We start from the raw sequence: 16,769 nt of genomic DNA, 5'->3' as shown, positions 1-16,769 counted from the left end.
TAAATGTACAAATATCAATGTCAAAAAAACAAAAAATGCATAATATACCTGACATCAAAGTGCAGTGTGAAGGATATGAATAACAAATGTAGCTTGTCATTTGTTTGCATTGCAAAGGTGTTCAATTTTAGACAATAACAACTACAGCAGTAATAATAATAATATTAATCACTAAATTCCAGTGTATAAGTTTTTTAATGTTTTGTATCAATATTTAAGGTGGACTTATTGATTAGGTGCAAGAGTAGTAGTGATGGTTAAAATAATAGATTAATGCTGAAATAGTAAATTGAGCCTTGTTCCTAGATGAACAGAGAGTATAAAGTAATAGATCAAATGAGGAGATGGAGATAGAGGAAGAAAAAGAGGGAAATGCAGAGGCACAAGTGACAGAAAGAGAGCAGGGAACAGCAAGCCAGGAGACAGAGGCTGGTGAGAAAGAGGAAAATGTAGAGGCACAAGTGTTTTCTATAGTTTTTACTATAACCGCTGTTCTTAATTATTCTGTAGAACAGAGAAGAAAAAGTCATCAGTTTGGGACAATTTAAGACATTTCAGTTTCTAATCCCAGAGCTATTATTTTAAACTTAAAATTGTCTTCTCTATTGTTTCTTTTTCAAAACTGCATCAAAGCATTTGCTGCTGTATCAATACATAACCATCCATATCGATACGTGAATCAGCAAGGAATTTATCACAATATATTGCTTTACTGATATTTTGAACAGCGCCATTTAAAGCCTTGATCCATGTGCCCCTTTTATACTTTGAGCACCTGCCCCTCCAAAGGTCTCTGTTACGAGGGATTGTAAGCCACGTTAAAAAAGTTAACCGCTTAAGTTATTTGTGGATTAATGCTTATTGGATATGCAAACAATTTCAAACAATTCAGTTCGATTTGGTGAACTGGTTCAAGAAGATCCAGTTACATCGAATGATTCGTTCGTGAACCGAATATCACTACACTTCAGTGTTTTGAAATCTCACACAACAGACACTGAAGAGAAGACAATGCTGAATAAAGTCATAGTTTTTGCTATTTTTGGACCAAAATGTATTTTCGATGCAGTAATATTCAGTTATTAGCCGTGCCCAATGTGTTTTTTTTTTGGTTTTCATGAGACCCCCCTTGAAATGACCAGGACCCCCCCATTGCTCCCCCAATCAAAATTGTATGGAGCCGCCACTGAAAGTCAGATATGCATCTTACTCTTAGATTCATCTTTGAAAAATTTATGTTTTGTATTGAGTTGATATATCTTAATTGGCTATGTAATTGGCATAATACAGTGGTTCCCAACCTTTTTAAACTTGCGGCCCACACAACCAAACACATATGTTTGCGCAGCCCACTGCAAAAAAATTAACTGACCCCACTACTGTTGGATTAATAAATTAGTACTCAGAAGCTAGATTGTTAACTGTATTTACTGAATGAACTATGGCTGTGCGATATGGACAAAAAAAAAAAAAACTAAAAAAAAAACAACTATCGCGATTTCTTTGATAAATTTTGAGATTTCGATTTTAATCACAATTTTGACACACGGATATGCTTTACAGTCATAAATGCATTCAGAATGATTTTTCATATAACATATTTCCAAAAGAAAACCAATTAGAGCTTTATCAAAAAGTTTTAACATCTGTGGAACAGACATAAGTCAAAATAATCACAGTAGTAAAGGTGTAACAAAATGTATAGACTTATGGCAAAAAAATATAAATAAATAAATCCAGATCCAGTGTCCAAGGACTTTTATTCTTTTTTGCCATGCATTGTTCATAGAGCTCATTAATTGCAGCGGTGCCTCAGGTGTTGAAATATATTTTTATTATACATTATACAGGTTCACACGTAGCCTACTCCGTTTGCAGTATGTGTCTGCGGTGCAGAAGCAGCAGCAAGAGCACGTTATTATAACGTGAAAGCACATTCAAATAATGCACGAGCGCGAATCTCTCTGTTCGCACGCAGATTTCCTTTGTGGCGCATATTAAAACATATAAAAATTATTTTGAACACTTGCTTTGTCATGTCCAACGAAGAAGGAATTTAGCTGTTGCTGTGTGGTTCAGTTAACTCCACATCTTAGCCGCTGTCATCGGAATCCTGCGTGTTGCCCAGGCCTGGCGCTAGCCATTTGGGTGCCCTAAGCACAAATGCTTGGCGGTGCCCCTCCCCCCTCCCCTCCCCAACCAACCACCCACCCACCAACCAACCAAAGAAATAACTACCATTCAGAATTTCTTAGTTAGGTTCTCTTTACTTCCAAAATAACTGCTGCAAATGAATAATTGGAACTGAACAATGTAAACACAAAGTTAAAAGTTAAAATTTAGTGCAAATAACTGTATAAGTGTATGAATTTTATGAAGTATGAATTTTAAAGTGCACATTTTAAACTGCAAATAACCTTGCATAACTGCACAGTAGAAGTTACTCAACAGAGGGACTACATCTCTATAAAGAGACCATTCTGCTATTCTATAGAACTATATGAAACATTTTCACTACCATCAGTTGTCAGAGGCACTACAGAGGCACACGCCTACATTTCCTAGCTGCAAATTCAGCTATCAGCAGTGTTGGGGACGTTACTTTAAAAAAGTAATTAGTTATAGTTACTCACTACTTGTTCCAAAAAGTAAGTTAGTAACTGAATTACTCTTTAATAAAAGTAACTCGTTACCAGGGAAAGTAACTATTTGCATTACTGTAAAAAGAAAAAAAGGAAAAAAAAGTAGCTACATGTCAGAGAGTTTTTTTTTTTTTTTTTTGCAGTTTTCACAAGTCAGTTGAAATGAGTAGAACAGACAGGTACATAACTTTCAATATTTATTGCACGTCAACAGACAGCAAGAGTTTTATTCTGCACTTCAGGTGTTTTTGGCCACTAGCTTTGTAGATTCGTGTCACACATTGCATGTACACATTACATGCACGTTCTTGCCTTTGACCACAATGAATTTGAAGTAGTGCTTATATCTTCACCTTGAAAATGCCAACTTTTCATCGGATTGCTCCTGACTCGACATCTCTGCTGCGAATCTCTGTGTAGCTGTTGCGTGTGTGTGTGTGTGTGTGTGCGTTTGGCGCCGCTGGCGAAGCCGCGTGTGCCGGCATGTCTGATTGGCTACCATGAAACACATGAATCTGCCTTAGGGTGTACTCACACTAGGCACGGTTGCCATGAACCGGACCCGAGTACGATTGTCCCCCCTCCCCACTCCCCCTCTGGCCTGCACTCACATATAGGGTTTCAGCATTCGTGCCGGAGCACGCTTACGTCATTATGGTGCGACGGTTTCGGGATAAACAGGAAGAGCGGCGCTCTCTGAACACAATGGAGTGCATCGCTCTGTTTTCTTTGTGGATAATTTTGTGTCGCTTGGTCCACAGCCCTCTCACAGCCTGTTGTTAAACAGATGTGTCGCCTTAGTGGCGCGAAAATTTTCACGGAATCGTGCTGCTCGTATGAGGATGTTTGCAAGGTACGAGCTGAAGTGCAGCAAGGACTTTGCAGTTTTTAGTTTTTATGCGTTTTGCACCTCTGCCGTAGACCAAAGCGACCCCTTCCCTGCCATGTTGGTTTTGGAGCATCGCAAAACCGTGACGCAACGCGTCCTTTTCCGTGCTCCAGCACGGTTAGCGCTCACACTGCATGCGAACCGCACCCAAGTTCAACTGAACCGTGCCCTGGCCCACCTCTTCCAAGTGGGCCAGGGCCGGCTAATTGAGCCGTGCCCGGGCACAGTTCGGAGCACTCACACTAGTCAAACGAACCGCACTTTGGTGGTCAAATGCACTCGGGCATGGTTCAAACTGGATAGTGTGAGTACACCCTTAGCCAATCACAACCGCTTATCTCGTCATTAACCCACCTGCTCACTCGCTGTGTGAGCCAGGGGTCCATTCGGATTGCATAGTTTATTAAATCAATGCATAGTAACGCACCGCATTTAACGTTCATTAACGTTAACGGCGTTGTAACGATGGGAAAAGTAATTAGTTAGATTACCGCGTTACTGAAAAAATAACGTTGTTACCTAACGCCGTTCTTTTAAAACTAACATTTTTATTTAAAACATTGTCTTACCTGCAAGCGACGCGCGAGCATCATCCCGCTGTCTCTTCTTTTTTCCACCCCTGACTCTTAGTGCCTTTTCGAGGCCATGTCTGAGGTCGGTGTCTGCCAAATTTGACATTGATTGAGGCATAATCGAACAGACCACTGGGAGGTGGGGAAGGGGGGGCACCAGAGGGAGACTGGCACAGAGATTCACCTTTTTCTCGACTAATGTGGTTTAGGCCTATATTACTTTTGTATTGCTTTTGTATATTAACATGCTTTTAGAAATATTTTATTTGTTATTTATAATAGTAGCCTATTGTGATGATTTTTTTTCACGACCCAGATTTTTTTAGAGTTGGGTCCGAGTCCACCTTTGTCGAGTACGAGTCAAGACCAAATCCACAAACATCGAGTTCAAGTCCGAGTCCGAGTCCAAAAGGGGCCGAGTTGGACTCAAGTCCGAGTTCTTAAAGGCAGAGTCCGAGTCGAGTCCGCCCGAGTCCAGAAAGTAATTAATTTAAAAAAGATTATGAATTGGAATTGTACATTTTTACATTATATTAATATTTTAACCTTTCAACCCATTAAACCAATGGCAATATAAAAATGTAATAAAAAAATACCACTGTTACATCTAGTCATTGCCATTGAACATTTTTATTTTATGTCAACAGAACTAATTTCCTATCAAAAAAGTTTTCAAAGGTTTTATTGTATTACAAGTGCATGGAAATACAAATGAACCTATTTTATTATTGTATCACACTATACTGTCCTCCAGTTAAAGATGACATTTCAGTTATTTAATGCCTCTCCCCCACATTTGACAGAGGTAAAGTGCAGCCAATGAGGAGATCCTTAATGATGACATTATGAATTTCTTGTTGTCTTGGAGAACTTGCATCATAAAGTTGCATTGCTTGTTTGGTCAGTTCTGGTCTTGCAAATCCTGCAATGCTGAGCTGTGCAGCATCCGTTGATTGCTGCTGCTGTCACCAGTAAACTGAACCGAAAACCGTTTCTTTCGGAGGCGTCCGATTTGAGAACCGATGAACTGATGATACTGCGCATGCGTGTAATTTTTCAAGTATTTTGTTAAACATCGGAAAGTGTGATAAACTATAAAAAAAAATATGTATATATATATATATATATATATATATATATATATATATATATATATATATGTTTTTTTTTTTTTTTTTAAGATAGGGGCTTCATGTTTCTAATCTGTATATTGTAGATTATGTATGGGCCAAAGGGGTTTTCAGGGAAGTTGGACAATAATTAAGACTCTAAAGACTCCATGTTTAATATGAATAAGGGATGATTTATGAAATATCTGTACTGTATTTATAGTTAATGATGACAGATTCACAAACTGTGAGTTTGTAGTAAACAGAACACGAGTAGAGCAGCTGATGATACTGAACTGCAGCATGTGCCGGTGTCCTGACATTTTATCCTACCCTGTCAGATTTTCCTACCCGGGTTTTGAGCGATTCTCGTTCTCGAGTCAAGAACCGGTTGTATCAGTTTTCAGATCATCAATAAACTGAACCGAAAACCGTTTCTTTCGGACGCGTCCGATTCGAGAACCGAGGAGCTGATGAAACTGCGCATGCGTGATTCAGCATGAAGCCGAATGACTCACAGCGCGTCTGAACCGAACTGATTCTTTTGGTGATTGATTCTGAACTGATTTTGTGCTAATGTAATGAGTGCGGGTAAACCGAGGGCTTGAATGAAGGGCAATCTGACGAAACGTAAGTTCATTTAATAACAAATACATCGCAATGGATTATGTATCCGGTGAACTGTTTTTTTTTTCAACCGGTTTATTGAATCAAACCGTCCGGAAAAGAATCGAACTTCCCATCACTAATCCACACTGATATCCAGTGAGTGGTGCGTGTGTTTCGTCTGCAAGCAGGAGACTTCTGCCTGCCGGTGTGGTGCAGTAAAATGACAGAAGGGGAGACATTCATTAATTTATCATTTCAATTTTATGCTGGTTTTATTGTTACACATGACGTGGACTCGACTGTACTCGGAATATTTTCCGAGTCCAAAATGTTCAAGTCCATGTCAAGTCCGAGTACAAATTCACCCGAGTGCGTGACAAGTCCGAGTTCATTCAAAATTGGACTCGAGTCCGGACTCGAGTCCGAGTCCAAGTTCGAGTACCCCAACTCTAGATTTTTTGGTGCCCCCCCAGGCACTTGGTGCCCCACGCGCAGTGCGTGATGTGCGTGTGCGGAGCGCCGGCCCTGGTGTTGCCAGATGTTGAAGGGGTTATTGCTGTCATGGACCGCAACAGTGCTCATTGGCTTTAAAGCAGGACACTCTCCTGCATTCTTAACACACCCTCAGGTGCACACGAACGCATTTAGAGTGTCTGTAATGAGTCGATTTTGTGTATGAGAAAAGAAGCCCTATGACTTCAACTACCATCATTTACATTTTCATTAAATTCTGAAATTATCGTACATTACGGGATTTTTTTTCATTATTGATCATAAAGAGGTACAAATTATTGTAATAATTATCGTACGTCTGACAACACTGGTGAACAGTCTGATCCGTTAACATGGGCTCGGAAAAAAGGTGCATACTGCGGGAGGTCAGGGCCGCGGAAAATCGTGCTATAAAGCCATTTAGAAATCGTGCACGCTCAAATCGTGATGATCGTTTACGATGATTTCTATTAATCGCACAGCCCTAGAATGAACAGGCAATGAACAGAAAATAACTCGGGCTGACACTGCTCAGCAAAATCAGATCCAGGCAGAGCTTGGCAGCGGGTAGACAGTCAGCGGAGCAAGCAGTCAGGAGGGAACATGTTGACAGCATTTATGCATGTTTGAATTTGTTGTTTTGTAGCATATGCAGCAAAAATATAAATTGGTGGTTTATTCCTAGTTACAGTTTAATATTTATTTTTTGTTATTTAATTACAATATATTTAAAATTGTGTTATTATGTTATGACACTTTTACATATATTAACAATATTATTATTTATTTTAATAGTAATTGGTGGCCCATCTGCAATACCACCGTGACCCGCTAGGGGCCGCAGACCACAGGTTGAAAACCACTGGCATAATACATATTTACCTGACTGATAATAAATTGTTACATTTGATTTATTCTGACTTATTCTTGAAATGCTCATGTAGATTAACTGAATGCGTATGTTTTGGCAAATCTGTGTCCAGGGTTAAGTGCATACTAGATCTCAGGTTAGATGGAGCATGGGTACATCAGTTGAGATTCTAAATTTCTGACTAACTACTTGACTTTAGTTAAGTTGTACTTAGTTGTGTTAACTTTGGGGGGCTAGTCATAGTACTGGGCATAACTGCTAGTTATTGTCTCATCTTTAATTAAGTTGTACGTAGTTATATTAACTATTGGAGGCTAGAAAAATAGTACTAGCATAACCACTGACTATTGTTTGAGCTTTATTCAAGTTGTATCTAGTTAATTTAACTATCGGGGGCTAGATAAAATTACAATCAAAATATATAATTAGCATAACTGCAGATTTTTGTCTTAACTTTAGTTAAGTTTTATGTACTTATATAACTGTTGGGGGCTAGACAAATAATTATAGCATAACCGCTGATTATTGTTTTGAGCTTTAACTAAGTTGCACATGGGTACCGTCTCAGTTATATATGCAACCCTTGTTCCCTGATGGGGAACGGCAGTGAAAATTGGCTAGTGGATTTAACATAGCTGAGCCACTCCCCGTCCCAACAGATATAAAGTGCGACAGGTGCATCCACTCAGTAGGTTTTAGCCTGAGGAGCCGAGAATGTGTCCCGGCAACAGCGAACGGTTCAAGGTTGTGGCATGGGGACATAACGTCTCCGTTCCCTCCATCAGGGAACGAGGGTTACATATGTAACCAATACATTCCCTTTCTGTCGGTCACTACGAGTTATGTCGAATGACATATGGGGTCCTATGGAAAACGCCACAACCTGAACACGTCACAACCCTGTGGCACTGAAATTGTCGGCAAGCTGTGGCATGCCCCAAAAGCTACACTTAAGGTCGTAACCTCCCCAAGGCCCAGCGCAAATTCACTGACCTTGGTACCAAGGGGCCAAAGGGTGAGTACATCGCTGCTCGAGAAGGCAACGCTGTTGTTCCGCCCACACAAAGTCAGTGGAAGGGATTTCAACCTTCGGTGAAAGATTGCTTCAAATCTTCCCTATTTGTTCTTTCAGCTTGGGAAGACAATAGGGAAGCGAGCCTAGGAACAGGCCGCTACGGAGACCACATCCTACCTGTAGGGAGGTGACATGTGGAGATACTGATATGGACTGACCAGGGGGCAGTACTACATATGGAAAGGGTCTCTGAGGAAGGTCCTACCTTAGAGTAGGGATGGAACAGCTGCCAGAAGAGACTGACAGAACAGGTCTGTCAAGGGAAGACACGCGTTTGCCAAGAGGGAAACCTTACCGTGAAAGAAGACACATATGGGATTACCTGTAGGGAATCAAGCCATATGGACACCTAGCCCAGTACAGAACCTGACCGGAGCTCTGGGCATGCTAACACCAGTACTGGGCCTGGCGACAAACTGCTCCGGCAAGTTTGACCGCCGTGCTGGAGGATGCTCAACCAGGATACCCCAACTGGGGAACTCTACTGGGAGAAGTTAGGGGTAATGGCGCAGCAAGCGTGACACCCAGCCAGCCCTTCCTGCCAATTACCTGTTACCCAACACACGGGAAGAAACTGGCTCTACAGAAAGGTTGTAGAACTTCGCGAAGGTGTTCAGTGTTGCCCAGCCGCGACAAATGTCTGCCAGAGAGGCACCATGAGCCAGTGCATAGGAGGAGGCCACACTCCATACGGTTGACTTGGGAACGGTACTCCAAGGTGATGGCATCCACTATCCATTGGGCCAACCTCTTCTTGGAGACAGCCTTCCCCTTCTGCTGACCTGCAAAGCAGACCAGGAGCTGCTCAGAGCTTCTGAAGCTCTGGGTGGGTTCCAAGTATATGCAAAGCGCTCTTACGGGACACAGCAATGCCAATGCTGGACCTGCTTCCTCTGTGGGCCAGCGCTTGCAGGTGCACCACCTTGTCTCAGAAGGGAGTGGTGGGAACCTTGGGCATGTATCCAGGCCGGGGTCTCAGGACAACGTGAGAGTAGGCCAGCCTGAACACAAGGCACTCTTCACTTACGGAAAATGCTTGGAGGTCCCCGACCCTCTGATGGAAGTGAGCGCGACCAGGAGTGCTGTCTTGAGAGACAGGAATTTAAGCTCGACTGAATCCAGTGGCTCAAAGGAACCCCTCTGAAGTCCCGCCAGAACAATAGAGAGGTCCCAGGAGGGAACCAGGGATGTACTAGGAGGATTTAACCTTCTGGCACCCCTCAGGAACCTAACAATCAGATCATGCCTCCCCAGGGACCGTCACATACACTACCAGGGTGGAGGGTGACAGCCTACACTCCAACCTTTCTTGCAGGAAGAAGCACAACTCTGACCGAGCATTTCTGGGGGTCTTCTCGGTGTGAAGAACACCAATTTGTGAACAGACTCCACTTCAGAGCATAGGCCTGCCTCGTAGAGGAGGCTCTAGCCTGATTGATAGTGTCTACCACCGCCGGTGGCAGATAACTTAGGTCTGCCACGTCCCTTACAGAAGCCACACGTGGAGGATCCAAAGATCTGGACGCGGGTGCCAAATGGTGCCCAACCCCTAAGAGAGGAGATGCTTAGTCATCTTTCTAGAGAACTTTGCATTCAGAAGTGACATGGGGGGCGCCGCTCTCTTGCGTGGGGCGTGACGTGCCGGCCTTGAAGAACTCTAAGCATGGGACGGAGCTGGTGTGGAGGATGCAGGGGGGCACCCACGGCGACAAGCAGGCTGAGACACTGCCCACGATGGAATGGTGGCAACCGGAGGATCACATCGTGGCAAGATGTGCTGTATTGCCTCAGTCTGATGTTGTTCTGTCAGGAACTGCTGGGCACAGCCCCTGACAGCGTCACCACACAGGACAGCCTGGGAGAAGGGAGTGTCGAAAAGTGCACTTTGTCAACGTCTCTCATACCGACCAGGCTGAACCAGAAACGGCACTACTGGACTCCAGAGTGGACATCGCCTTCCCGAGGGACTGCGTCGTGAATTCTGTCACCCAGAAGGGTGAGGTCAGTCGCTGTGCGCAGCTCCTGCATCAATCTCGTGTTGGTTCTACCCTCATGCATTTGTTAAAGCCTTGGCTTGGTGAGTTTGCAGGATAGCCATCACATGCAGGGCAGAGGCAGCTTGGCCCGCAACACTGTAAGCCTTGGCGGCGAGAGTGGACAACAACTTACAGGCCTTGGGGGAGAGACACAGACTATTCCTCCCAGTGGCGGCGTTTTGCGGACACAAGTGCACCGCAATCACACTCTCCTGCTGGGGAATGTTGACGCACCCCTAGCTTCCCTGTCATAGAGGGAAGTGAGGACGGAGGAACGCAACGAGCTGCTTCTGGCAGTAAAAACGGGCTATCCATGACTACATCTCTTCCCCATGCACATCCGAGAAGAAAGGAACCAGAGCAAAACGCGGTTGTGAGCTGCGCTCTACACAGAGAACCAATCAAACAGCCATGAGCACTCAGGGCTGGGCGGTGCATTCACCTCCATCCTGATGCTCACAGCACCCGAGGGGGGCATCCCCACCGAATCTTCATCCACAGAGGTCATTAGCCCATCCCGATGCTGCAGTCGACATCTGATCCCCGGCGGCAAACTGAATGACCCGTTGGGACTGCCATAACACAGCCAAGCAAAATCACCCAGCAGCTGCACAGGACAAACAATGCGGAAGGGGTAAGAGGTCCGTAGGGCGTGGCCCGGCGGAGAAGCTCTCACTGTCACCTTCAAATCTCCCAGAGCACTAGCCGGCAGTCCTCTGCCTGTGGCAGAGAAACCGTAACGGGTAGTGACAGAGGGGTCTGCTCCTTTCCCTTTAAGAAAGGAGAGACGCGATTGCATCGTTGCCATGGTCACACACACCATGCATTTATGACCTTAAGGTTAGATTACTGTAATGCTTTATTGGGTGGTTGTTCTGCACGCTTAGTAAACAAACTACAGCTAGTCCAAAATGCAGCAGCAAGGGTTCTTACTAGAACCAGGAATTATGACCATAATAGCCTGGTCCTGTCAACACTGCACTGGCTCCCTATCAAACATCGTATAGATTTTAAAATATTGCTTATTACTTATAAAGCCCTGAATGGTTTAGCACCTCAGTATTTGAATGAGCTCCTTTTACATTATAATCCTCTACGTACGCTACGTTCTCAAAACTCAGGCAATTTTATAATACCTAGAATATCAAAATCAACTGCGGGCGGCAGATCCTTTTCCTATTTGGCACCTAAACTCTGGAATAACCTACTTAACATTGTTCAGGAGGCAGACACACTCTTGCAGTTTAAATCTAGATTAAAGACCCTTCTCCTTAACCTGGCTGTCATGGTTCTGCCTTCATGTCCTGACTTTTCTCTAGTCTTGAGGCAGGATCATGACAGACCCGTGTTTTGTGTACAAGCACATGGCCTTGTCTTTGGGCCATGTGCTTGTGTTGTCTCGTTCCCCTGTCCCGCCCCCCTTGTTATCCTAGTCTTGTCGTGATTGCCGTATCTGTGCCACCTGTTGTTTCTTAAAAACCTCTTAAGCACAAATGCTATTTTGGGGATTTCCGTTTTTCATTTTCCTACCTAATTTTGAATGCCTGCTTATACTAATGCTACAGTGTAAGCTCAGAAAGTTTGGTATAATTTCAAAGGAAACCCTTTGAAATTACATAAAACACTGTTGAAATTGATAAAAATGACAATATATGCTGTCTGTGTTATAATAAATAGGGAAAAAAACAAGGCGCTTTTTTATTTTATTTGTGTAAACTGAAGTTTGAAATGGTATAACTCAGGCATTGAAGGGGCTGGCAACATCAGACCAATGTCTTGTGCTTGTTCCACTTGTCAGCTATTAGAGGAAAACAGAAATTTCTTTCTATCCTAATCTATGCAAAAGTTATTCCATTCCAACTGAAGGAAGGAATAATACTATTTTTGTATACAATTTTAGTCTAAATAAGTATGAAGTCATCTTTTGCACACTTGCAGTATGGAATAATGTGATATCTGTATATTATTTTACAGAAAACACTCAGAAGTTACATAAAAAGCTGCTGTTTGTGACAAATAGTATTATTTATGTTGTTTCACATATGATGAACCATCTCAATACAATGTGCTTTTTTTGTGTGTGGGTTTTCTGAACAGTCTTTGAAAGAGAATAAGTCAAATTACACAATAGCAACATGCATAAAATTATAAAAAATATCTGGTCTATCACAATCTAAAATAGAATCCACAATCTCCAGCTTCATATCATTTCATTTATGTCTATTCTGCATCGTGTAAAGATTGGGAGACCTCGCCTGTCTCATTCATATATAATATTTTGATGTTTTATCAGCGTGTCTGTTTGTTTTGGTTCTGATTCAGCGTAAACACGCTCCCCGAAGCTTCTACGCGAACTTTGGAGCGTCAACAAACTAATTTATGTTTATTCCCCCAGTACTGTACTGTTTACTGTACATTCACTGAGATGCGGTCGAACACTGCACAGTTATGAAAATAAACATATTAGCTTATTGCTAGTGGAGCTTCCAGGCCTCAGAATAAAGAATCAAATGTATGAAAGCGAGTAGCACGCGTATACGCTTACCAGATGCGCGTCCTGACCTCTCCACGGTGACGCTGGTAATCCATAACTTGTATTATGAATATTATTCATTTTTAATCCGGCGAATCCCTGCGTGTAGTTTTTCCTCGCGTGCTCTTTGTTCAGAAGCAGCCAAAAACTCCTTTTCCCAGAGACCAGCGCTTCGTTTCATCATTCCGGCGGAAAGGACTGGGCAGTTTAATTAATTTGCAATAATTTACATCGCGATTCTGTTGAAGATCATTCGATCTGTGATTGTCACACAATAAAATGATCTACATCATCAGATTCCTGAGAATGAGAGCTTTCTTGTGATATATGACTTGACTGTTTTGTGAAAAATATTTTAAATACACATTCTTACGAAAACGTATTCGCAATCGTTAGATGGAAATTTATGAGGGGGGGAAATATATTTCTTAGCTTAATTTGACTACTTTATGTATCATAAAACCCCAATTAATGGTATTCTTTGTAAAGAAAACACTCTAAGCTTTCAAATGAACCCATTTATGGGCATATACCATATAAGGAAGGATATGCAAATGATACACAAACATCTGGCATGCTATTTTCGGACCCGGTACCGGGTCTGCAGAGTTTAAGAGTTAATTAGTTCTCCTATTTAGATCCCCTAGTGTGCTCTGTCTTTTGTCGGTTCATTGTGTTCCACACTGTGATTGTGACTGTTCCATTGAGATTGTGATTGTTCCTACATGTGAGTGTTTACCATATCGTGAGTGCCTCTATATGTTTCTGAATCCCTGAAGAAGTTTTTGTATTACCGTGAGTGTTTGTTTATAGTTAGTGTTTAGAGTCCTTGTTTATCTTGTCAGCCGTCCTGTTTGATCATTTTGTATCTACCCTAGTCAGTGTTTTCCCCCTCGTGGGTTTTGTTTTCCCCTTGTGTTAATAAACCCTCTGTGTAACCTGATTCCTGTCTGCACTTGAGTTCCTCTCTTGCCAAACCCTGACACTGGCTTACACATTACATACTAATATGCTTTTAATATCCAAATCCGTTTAAGGATTTTTAGGCTGCATTAATTATCTAAACCGGAACCGGGAACACTTCCCATAACACCCGATGTACTTGCTACATTATTAGAAGAATGGCATCTACACTAATATTTGTCTGATTCTCTCTTATTTCGAGGTCACCGTAGCCACCAGATCCAGTCTGTATCCAGATCAAAGGGTCACTGCAGTCACCCGGATCCAGTACGCATCCAGACCAGATGGTGGATCAGCACCTAGAAAGGACCTCTACTGCCCTTAAAGACAGCAGAGACCAGGACAACTAGAGCCCCAGATAAAGATCCCCTGTAAAGACCTTGTCTCAGAGGAGCACCAGGACAAGGCCACAGGAAACCGATCGATGATTCTTCTGCACAATCTGACTGGAATTGAACTACTGGTTTCGTCTGGTCAGAGGAGAACTGGCCCCCCAACTGAGCCTGGTTTCTCCCAAGGTTTTTTTCTCCATTCTGTCACCGATGGAGTTTTGGTTCCTTGCCGCTGTCGCCTCTGGTTTGCTTAGTTGGGGTCACTTCATCTACAGCGATAACGTTGACTTGATTGCAAATAAATGCACAGACACTATTTAACTGAACAGAGATGACATCACTGAATTCAATGATGAACTGCCTTTAACTATCGTGTTTGCATTATTGACACACTGTTTTCCTAATGAATGTTGTTCAGTTGCTTTGACACAATGTATTTTGTTTAAAGCGCTATATAAATAAAGGTGACTTGACTTGACAATATAATAAGACGCTTAAGACGCAGTCGCAAAAGACACAGTAAAAGCACAGATTAATCCATGTTGTGATAACTGAGGGGAAACCATTATATCTTGCTCCTGCCCATATTCGCAGCGGCGTCCGAAATCATTTCGCACATTCAAAGGCTAGTGTGACCGCCCCTTGTGTCGTTCGACATAACTCGTAGTGACCGACAAATAGGGGGCTAACATTAAATAGATCTAATACTCAAATAATGGTAAGCATAGGTGACCTATTAAATAGTATTAGTCATAACCTCTGACTAATGTTCAGACTGGCAAGTTTGTAATCACGAGACACAGGTAAAACGGCCGATGTGAGGCACCTTGTGCAACATAGATTCTTAATAAATGAGTAAATATAAAGTAAAGAGTTAACTAGAATAATCAATTGTCAGAATCATAGTAATAATTAGAGACAGCAAACAAACAATTTGCCTTTCAACCTAAATTCGAGGTCATAATAAAATGAAGTCAGATTAGAATTGAATTTAAATTGAATAACTTTGCGAGCTGATAAGACTGAACATGCAAGAAACCCTCAGCCAGCACAGGATACCTTCCTTGGACAGAGTGCATGGACCTTATAAAGGTGATACCTTTTTAAAGGCACATTATTGTCAAATGTTTCTAAAACGTTTATGTCCGAGGCAGATTGCCAGCAACAGCCATTTTAGGATAGTTTGTGGATTGGTTTTAGTGACTTAGGAGTCCTCTTCATTACTCCTAACAAATCACAGATTTAGGAGCTAGTTTAGAGCTAAAAAGCTTTGTGAAATACTCTGAGCAAAAATTTTGGAGTTCTAGGAGAAGGACACCTGCATAATTTTTAAGATTTTCTCCTAAATTGGTAAATTATGAGCTACTTAAGCCTTAAAATGTTTTGTGAATATGTGCCCAGATTTCTGTCTACATCTGGATAATGTCACGCCATGCTAGAAAGAATACTGTGATATCATTGTGAGTTTGTTAGTTGCTTAAAGGTAATGATTTTTTATTATTATTTTATAATGTTTCCTGTGGAAGGCTACATTTATAGTCTTATATTCAAATATAATTCTTAGGATTTGTTAATACAAAATTATCATAATTTAGATATATATGTTAATTTTCCACCTTTAATTTTGATTTGAATGTGTAGTTAGAAGGGCCTTGTCTGCTACGTAAATGCACACTGTTCTCTCGTTTTTACTATAACAGCTGCCAAGATGAACTAATCATGAAAAGTGTTGTTTATAGCAGTGTTTCTTTTTTCTGCTGTGGCAAAATTTTTGATAAGTAAAAAAATCCCACGGCACACGCACAAAATTAAGCACTAAAATATAGCAAAAAAAAAAAAAAGATTGCAATGTTATGAAAAGGTGAAATCCTTTAAAATCTAGTTGCAAGTGCTCCATAAAGTATTACATTATGTCTCATGCATGTGAGTACACCTAATCATTATGGTTTTTCAAGTAATTTTTAAGGTGTTATAGTTTTCGTTTTCATTGGTTAAGACAGAACCGATTTACTGCTTATTTTATTATTAGATGATGACAAACTAAGACAAATATTTTCAAGAGTTGCAGCCATGTTCTTTTATTTTTTTTTATTTTTTTTGGTACAATCTATACATTTGCATAAGTGTGTTTTGGTTAGATCCGGACAACTGAAATGAGATGTGTTATTGACCCATGCATGTGTTTTATCCTCAGACTATGATGACTGTAAAATTTGGGGTATCTGTGATCATTTCTGTGAAGATCGCCCAGGCACCCATCGTTGCAGCTGTGCAGATGGATACTTCCTGGAGCAGGGTCATGTCTGCAAGGCCAATATTTCAGGTGAGTGGAAACTAAAACCAAAAAGTTTTACGTGCTAAATGTGTCATAAAACATAATGGATCATTATTGGTATGACCATATTAATTTATTTAAATATATTTAAGTGCCTCAAACTCTTTGAATTAAAGATTTTAGTACAAGTTAACATCATCCTTTACAACAGTACTACGAATTTCATTAAAAGCATTAGTTAATAATCATCTTCCTATACTGAAGGCACTACTGCAGACAATTTAGTAGAGTAGTTACTGGCTAATAAACAATAAAGACAAGTACTATGATGCAGATAAAAATAAAATTGTTTTTGTTGTGCACAGCATTTG

The 16,769-nt window shown here is 41.5% G+C and overlaps 1 protein-coding gene across 2 annotated transcripts in view; it reads left to right on the top strand.

Annotated features, from left to right (window-relative positions):
• lrp2b (low density lipoprotein receptor-related protein 2b) overlaps window positions 1-16,769 on the top strand; it is a 105,373-nt gene that overhangs the window by 6,767 nt on the left and 81,837 nt on the right. For both annotated transcript variants that reach the window (XM_052570463.1, XM_052570462.1), the window contains exon 10: window positions 16,318-16,446. In XM_052570463.1, coding sequence (XP_052426423.1) covers window positions 16,318-16,446 — 129 coding nt within the window. The remainder of the gene's footprint in view (window positions 1-16,317; window positions 16,447-16,769) is intronic.

This window comes from Carassius gibelio, chromosome B12, assembly GCF_023724105.1.
Source record: "Carassius gibelio isolate Cgi1373 ecotype wild population from Czech Republic chromosome B12, carGib1.2-hapl.c, whole genome shotgun sequence".
Taxonomy (NCBI): Eukaryota; Metazoa; Chordata; class Actinopteri; order Cypriniformes; family Cyprinidae; genus Carassius; species Carassius gibelio.
This window is presented reverse-complemented; position numbering and strand designations above follow the sequence as displayed.